Source organism: Sesamum indicum, unplaced genomic scaffold (assembly GCF_000512975.1).
Source record: "Sesamum indicum cultivar Zhongzhi No. 13 unplaced genomic scaffold, S_indicum_v1.0 scaffold00189, whole genome shotgun sequence".
In the NCBI taxonomy this organism is placed as follows: Eukaryota; Viridiplantae; Streptophyta; class Magnoliopsida; order Lamiales; family Pedaliaceae; genus Sesamum; species Sesamum indicum.
Genome location: NW_011628084.1, coordinates 1 through 7,524, shown reverse-complemented (window position 1 = coordinate 7,524; position 7,524 = coordinate 1). Strand labels below are relative to the sequence as shown.

General features: G+C 36.6%; 1 protein-coding gene and 1 long non-coding RNA gene across 3 annotated transcripts; both read left to right on the top strand.

Moving 5' to 3' along the window:
* Positions 1-3,465: 3,465 nt before the first annotated feature.
* On the top strand, positions 3,466-5,825 carry LOC105179683. Of its 2 annotated transcripts, XM_011103333.2 has the most exons (3): positions 3,466-4,286; positions 4,898-5,008; positions 5,759-5,825. In XM_011103333.2, exons 1-3 carry the CDS (start codon positions 3,998-4,000, stop codon positions 5,764-5,766), a joined length of 408 nt encoding a protein of 135 aa, XP_011101635.1. In that variant the 5' UTR covers positions 3,466-3,997; the 3' UTR covers positions 5,767-5,825. The 2 variants fall into 2 exon arrangements, 1 of the variants encoding a protein (XP_011101635.1); XR_849333.2 differs by lacking the exon at positions 4,898-5,008 and having other exon boundaries at positions 3,469-4,286.
* A 173-nt stretch (positions 5,826-5,998) lies between these two features.
* Positions 5,999-7,334, top strand: LOC105179682. The gene is made up of 2 exons (XR_849332.2): positions 5,999-6,175; positions 7,081-7,334. It is a non-coding gene; the product is annotated as an uncharacterized LOC105179682 (long non-coding RNA).
* Positions 7,335-7,524: the final 190 nt, after the last annotated feature.

The following is a 7,524-nucleotide window of genomic DNA, read 5'->3' as shown; positions in this document are numbered from 1 at the left end:
AAGTGTATCTGACTTTAGACCGATTGCTTGTTGTAATGTTTTGTATAAAGTCATTACTAAAATCATTGTGCAAAGAATGAGTTTGGTGATGGATAAACTTATTAGTCCAGCGCAGACAGTTTTTGTTCCAGTTCGCTCTATTAGTGATAATATACTACTGGTGCATGAGCTTTTTACAGGGTATAATCAACAGCGCTTGCCACCTCACTATGCCCTTAAGGTAGATATACGTAAGGCATATGATACAGTTAAATGGGATTTCCTCATTGCTACCTTGCAGCTCTTTGGATTTCCTAACAGGCTTATTCATTGGGTGGAAGAATATATTACTACTACCTTGTTCTCTGTTGGATTAATAGAAAACCATATGATTTCTTTGCTGGTGCTCGGGGTCTTCGCTAAGGAGACCCCATGTCCCCATATTTATTTGTCTTGATTATGAAAGTTTTGAATCTTATTTTGCAGCAATTAATTAATCAAGACAGGAGGTTTGTTTTTCATTGGAAATGCGAGCCGTTGAGATTGGTTCAGCTTGGATTTGCTGATGACCTATAACTGTTCTATCGGGCTAAGCTAGAGTCCGTAAGAATGCTCAAGCAGGGACTTGACTTATTTGGGGATTTGTCCGGCCTTTGGATCAGGGCCCAAAAGAGTAACTTTATTATGTAACGGTCAGCTATGGGGATTCGGGATTTGCTTATTGACCAACTCCACTTCCAAGAGGGACTTCTGCCAATGAAGTATCTGGGACTTCCTCTTATCTCATCACGACTCACTATTTTGAATTGCCGGCCCTTACAGTTAAAACTGGATCAGCATATTAAAGGATGGGAGGGCACAACTTTATCTTATGCAGGACGAGTACAGATTATTAAATCTATTCTTACTGCCCTTAGTACCAATTGGGCGTATGCTTTTATTCTACCCAAAGGCATCATTCGAGATATAGAAAAAGGGTTGAGGACCTTCTTATGGAAGGGATCATCTGCTCGAGGTATGCAAAGGTGGCATGGGATTGCATATGTCGTCCTATTGATGAAGGTGGTCAAGGGATTCAAGATAATACTACTCTTAACCATGCACTTATGGGACTCAAATTGTGGCAGATTATCCGCGGCAACCGAGCTTCTATTTGGGTTGATTGGATACATCATACACGCTTGAGAAAGGTTACTATATGGACGGTCCCTGAGTGAGGGGGTTCTTGGGTTTGGAGGAAACTCCTTCGCTTACTGCCACTTCTCCGGCCTTTTATTCATTATTTCGTAGGGGATGGAACTACTTTTTTGCTATGGCACAATCCTTGACATGATCTAGGTACACTCATCCAGCAGTTTCCGCAGGGCCCTCGACTTACAAATACTATGGAGACGGACAAGGTTGCGGTTTTCCTTTTAGATGGGCAATGGTTTTGGCCCTCTATCATTAACACTCACTCCCTACAGCTCTTGCAGTCTCTTTCACCCATCCATGGAGGGGTTGATCGTATCCTTTAGCGATCAAGAGATACACAACTAACAGTTGCTATGATGATTCATTCACTACGGGTGAAGGGCCCAAGGTAGGCTGGTCTTCACTATTGATGGGCCGCTTCAAAACTCCTAGACATAATTTTGTATTATGGCTGGCAATCCTTGGTAGACTCTCTACTATGAATAAGCTTTGGTTGGCTCATATTAATAGTTCCTGTGTACTTTGTTCTGATGGTGCTGATGAGACCCATGATCATCTTTTTTTCGCTATACTTATTCAGGGTGGCTGCTTGATGGTGATTCGACGTACACTTCGATTTGATTGGCCCAACCGAGTTTGGATCGTTGACGTCTTATGGGCTGCTAGCATATGGAGAGGCAAACACTATGTTTCTACGGCCTACCGCGCTCTTTTGGCCTCGTGCGTGTACCATATCTGGCATGAGCGCAACATTAGGCGATTTGATGGAGTACGTAGAGATACGTGAACTGTGGGTGCGGATGGTTCGAGATGTGCAGCAGAGGATTCTTAGTGTAGAATTACCTACTGCTATTAGCACTTGTGCGCTTTACCGCTTATGTCGGATTCCTTGGCCTGTCGAGCAAACCGCTTAGATTAAGCAAGATGTATTGTACTATTATACTTTTTTTATTTAATGAAATTTACCTTTACCAAAAAAAATATTCTAGACATGAGTCTGTAAGCATCTACCAAATTCTTGCTACTAGAAAAGACCCGATTAATTAACAAAAAAAATGAATGTTGTGACTAGTACAACTAAAAGAATCCATTCCCAATGAGAAGGAAATCAAAAGTAAAACATCAATATTTAACGCACTTGATCTTGAGTGGTTTAAAATTTCAAGTAAAATTGATAATAAACATGGGCAGTATTCGAGAAGATGAAGGAAATAGTAAGCTATAAGTAAAAAAGATAACATTAAAATTCAAATTCCAAGTAATAGGGAGATAATTAATAAAATTTTATCGAGAGCTTCTAGGAAGTAAATGAAACCAAGCAAGAAGATTTATCCTACCAACAAGAAAATGAACGAAACTATATGTTTACACAGCAACCCATTTAGTTATATTGTTATTTAGCTTTTAAATTTTTCATTAAATAGAAAGCTTATACAATAATTTTAAAAAGTTCGAAATCATTAAGTTTAATAATAAATATGATCATTTTATTTATAAAATACTTATTAAATTGTAAAATAATATTTGAAATACTTTATATTTTTACTTAATTAAATTATTAAATAACATAATTATTTTAGCAAGGTAATAAAAGAAATTAAGAAAGAAACTTAATGCTGCAACTTAACTTATTGCAGTAAAAGATTGTGAGTCTAATCCTCATTATTCTTGCTTTGAGAGGTTCCCACAAAGTCAATAAAGCATTAAAAATTGCCAAAGGAACTTAATTTATTAGGAACCACTCCATAATATCTGCATTGCATAAGCCCATGCTCCAATTTATTTTTGCAATAAAAAGAAGGCACCTTTGTCACTCCTTTGTACATTTTAATCTATCAATATGAATTAACAAGTTGCTTTAGAATCATCAATCAGTAGAAGTTAACTTTCAGCAGCCTTTAGTTATGTAACCAAATTCTGTTAAACCCACTGATCGAAATTGAGAGAAAAATTAAAAGATTGACTTTAGGGTTTAGGGGTGTCTTTCGAAAAAAATTGTCGGGATACCCTATCTCTTCTAATATAAAAATAAAACATGTACAATTCAGCCCAATCCAAGAAAATTGATATAACAAATTGTTGTCCAAAGATAAATAAAATTCAAACAAAACCCTTAAGACTCAAATAAATAAAAAATCTTAGTCCAAAAAATAAAATCCACAATCAAAAAAAGAAATTAATAAAAAAATGAGCCCACAACTGATCAGCCCAAGCAAAAAATCAAAATGAACATATGGATAAAAACAAAAATAAAAACAAAAATTCAAACTCAACATAAAAAAGTAAAAATTCAATACAAGCATTCTCTTCTTTTACTCACTTCATTTCTCTCTTTTTCCTTCTTTGTTCACAGATGCAAGAAGGGGTTTTCTTGGTCGTCTTTCTCTCTCGCAAGAACCACCGATCCTCTCTTCCAGCCACTATGGCAATTGACCACCGCCGGCAACCATCTTCTGACATTCCGGCCACCGTTTGCTGTCCAACCCGTCATCTTCCGACGACCCACGCCCCCCCACGTGCGTCTTCAGCCTGCTTTGCAAACCCCCTTTTTTTCTCCCATTTGCTCACTTTCTCTCTGTCCTTCGCCGTCGCCGACGACCAGCGCCGACGTCGAACTGCCCTCACCCCCATGATTCTTTTCTAACCATCCCTCGGTCTTCGACCAGTCCCCATTTTTTTTCCTTTTGTCGATCTATACTCTTCTCTCCCCGATCTACCAATCTGCCGGTGCCGGTATTTTTTCAAGTCCTCTCTCACAGCCAATCATTTCCCCCTTATCAAGTTTCCGGATTACCAGGCCCTCTCAAAATGGGTTCCATCTTTTATGTTTCCTCACCGCGATGGGGAGCGTAATTTCATTGAGATGGGAAGCACCAGAGCCCTCATCTGCGATCCACACCCCAAGAATACCGTCCCTTGCTGCAAATGCTTAAACACAAAAGGGCGAACAAGGGCAATCCAAACTATTGATCGAAGAAGATCCAAGTTACTGGGCCTCTCAAAGGAAATACATTTCAAGAAATTCAGCAGAACAGTTTGCTCAGCAGTTGAGGATGTCGAAATCATTGGTGGCAGCTTAAATGGAGCTGTCTCACCTGTTCGTGATGGACTTGGTAAAGTAAAACCATTTTCTCAATTGATTTTGTTCGAGAAATATTTATGGCTTTCATCCTCTTTGTTTTGCTTGATCTTAGAGTAGATTTCTGGTTTTTTGGAAAAAGTTGGTAGTTAATTGCTGATACTAAGTGTAACTTAAGCTGTTGCCTGGTCATAAACATGAGTTTTTCATGTTTGTTTTTGTTAATAGTGAATTTGGTCATATATTTTGGTGTGTCGAGGATTCTGCCTTTCATCTATTTGTTGAAGATAAACACGGATATAGTAGTTTTATGATTGTGGTGGTGTTTTGTGGTATCCAGAGGTAAATGTAATGTTTGTTTTAGGTGGAAATAGTAAGTAAAGTTTGTGCAATGAAAAATGAAGCATAAACATTGAGTACATGCTAATTTTGAAGCTTGCGGGTAAATGCTTTGCTAAGCATAGTTGCAAATCTTATTTGATTTCGAAGAGAGATTTTCTTATTATGATAATTACAGTAGTTGAGCTCCAGCTTGGACTAAAAAACAAATATTTTTCAATAGCTCCTTTTTACTTGCTGGTGGTTAAGTATTTCCTTATTGATTTATGTTAAATGAACTGATTTTTTTTTTTTACTTTATTGTAGGCTTCTTATTGATAAACTTCACTGATTTTCTTCTTGTCCCCCAAGACCAATTTCCAGTGTTTCCTTATGTTCTTTTTAACTTATACAAGAGGAAATGTTTATTGCATTATGGTAATTGATCTTCCCCTATTGGTGAATGTTTTTATTAAGATTTTCTATGTTCTCATTCATTCAATTACCATGAATGCTATTTTAATACCACTTTGCACACATATGGTGTATAAATATGTGAATTAACTAGAATTGTTCCTCTTATCTCTGTTTTCCGATTTCTCTTAAAAGTAATAGTTTTTTGGCTCTTGTATCTAGTCCTGACAGTCTGAATCCTAGTTGTGTCTACTATTATCTTTTGATGTCGAATGACAAAGGATAAAGGGGAAGAACTCATTTAAGGCTCGTTTGGTTCCCGAAAAATTGGGCAGGAGAAAGAGGATGTGGGAGTGCATTTTCAGTGTTACCTGAAAAAATAGTTCTGTTTCCAAGGAAATACGTAAGTCACTAGGATTAGATAACAAATTAATGTAATTGTGCAGCTCTAGCTTAAGTAAGAGTTAACGTAGATTACGTGTTGAACCTCATGCATCGATTGTGCAACTCACATTCCATATTTCCAACTTTTTTGGGTAAATGAATTGCAGACTTCAATATGTTTAAATGGATTATTCTGCATAATTGATTTCTGTTGCTGCTGAAAGTCATTCTACAGAATTAGTGCACAAAAAATGTGCAGCAGAATCAAGTGAAATGCTGTAGTTTGCCTGTTTCGTTTGCTCCATACAATTTCTGCTACAGCAACGATTTTTTATAAGTGATAGGTTGTCTTACACTGACCTCTCTACTTTTCTCGTATTTTTTCAACAGATTTCTGAAGATGCCTTGGAGACAAGCACAAGAGAACTAGGAAGCAAATGAGGAAAAACAATATGGACAAAAGAAGAAAAAAGAAACGGAGAAAAAAAGAATATATGCGGAAAAAAAAAAGAAAGAGAAAAAAGCAAAATACAGAAAAGAAAGAAGAAGAAAAAGAAACAGAAGAAAAAGGGAATATCCGCAAAAAAAAAGAAAAAGAAACAGAAAAAAAGCAATATATTCAAAAAAAAAAGAAGCAAAAGCAACACATGAAAAAAGCAATATCCAAAAGAGAAAAGAAAAAGAAAAACAAAAGCAACATCCACTCGCCAACTTGCAGTTGTTGCTGTTGATGCACATACAATTGAGTGCTTGGAAGACAATTTTTGGTGCTCGCAAGATGAAGACACAACTGCTACTGCATGCAAGGTACTTGGTTTGTAGTTTGCTGTTTAAGTGAGATGGCTCTTAGTTAATTTATTTTGGTTATAACAAGTAGTTTCCATTAATAATATGGGAAGTGGCTTGCATAGTTGTTGGTAGTCATTTATCACCTCCACAAAGTTACTCATAATGCTTGAACAAACTAGATTTTCAAGCAAAAATAGAATCACTTTCTGTGTTTGAGCGGTTGGAACACCCCGAACACTTGTTCATGGAAACTAGTCTTATAATAACAGCGTTGCAATTGAGCACATCACAGCTGGAATTGCGTATAGTAGGCCATTTAGGCCAAAATGGAATGGAAAAGCTCGACTTATTTTTCTGTAATTCTCCACAGATATGTATTGCTTCCTAGGCTTCGAGTTTGTGTAATGCCTGGTGTAGAAACATTATTATTTACTTTATCACACGTGGAAATTATATAAATCTAAAGAGTCTCGTGCTAGTATTTCTTGAAATTCTGTTTGATAAGGATTTTATAGTATATGAAAGCTATGAGAATATGTGTTCTCCGTATGCTCGTTATTCCAATAATTGAGAGAATTCATTACCTCGTAGTCGTATTTTGTTTTGGAGGTTGCCCTAGAAGCTTCCATTCTAGGAGATTGGCTACGTCACGAAAACATTGCTGCCATCTTTTCAGTGACCATACTGAAATATGTGAGTAGTGGTGACATATTGATGGCAGCTAGGATATTTTTGGATCCTTTTGTATTCATTTGACATGCCTGTGACTCGTTTCTTTTTGTGCTATCCAAGAGAGAGAATTTTCATTGATAGGGCTTGACGCCATCTTATCACCTACCATACTAAAATATGTGAATTAATGTAAATTTATCCATTGTTTATTTTATAATCCTATTTAAATTGCTGAATTGATGATTCCTTAGGCATGTGAATACAAAGCCTGTACAATGGATTCTGTGGGTTAAATCGTCAGTCGACAAGAGAAAGATGGATGCTATACAAAAGAGAAAAAGAAGGCATATGAAACAATGAAACCAAAGAGAATATCAAAGGAGGAGATACTTCGTCTAATGGAGGAAAAGAAACAACTCAAAGAAGTAAGTCATTACTCAAAAACTGCATACTTCAGCTATATGAGTTGTTTGGCTTGTCATGTTTTTGCTCAAATGCAAGTTTTCATGATTAGCAAAAAAAGATTGCTAATTGTGTGTTATGATCTTTGTCATGAAAAATTAATATTGTAATGTTAATTTCATTATTGTAGCAAGTGGCAACTGAAGAAAAAACATATCTGTCGCGCTCGCTGGCATCTTTCAATTTCTTAAGAAAAAGTTCCATACAATAGAATCTTTCATGTTTGAACGGGC

Coding starts and splice junctions, on each gene's coding strand:
- LOC105179683 (XM_011103333.2), top strand. CDS start 3,998: ATGTTTCCTCACCGCGATGGGGAGCGTAATTTCATTGAGATGGGAAGC. Junction 4,287..4,897: donor ACCTGTTCGTGATGGACTTG/GTAAAGTAAAAC, acceptor ACTTTATTGTAG/GCTTCTTATTGATAAACTTC.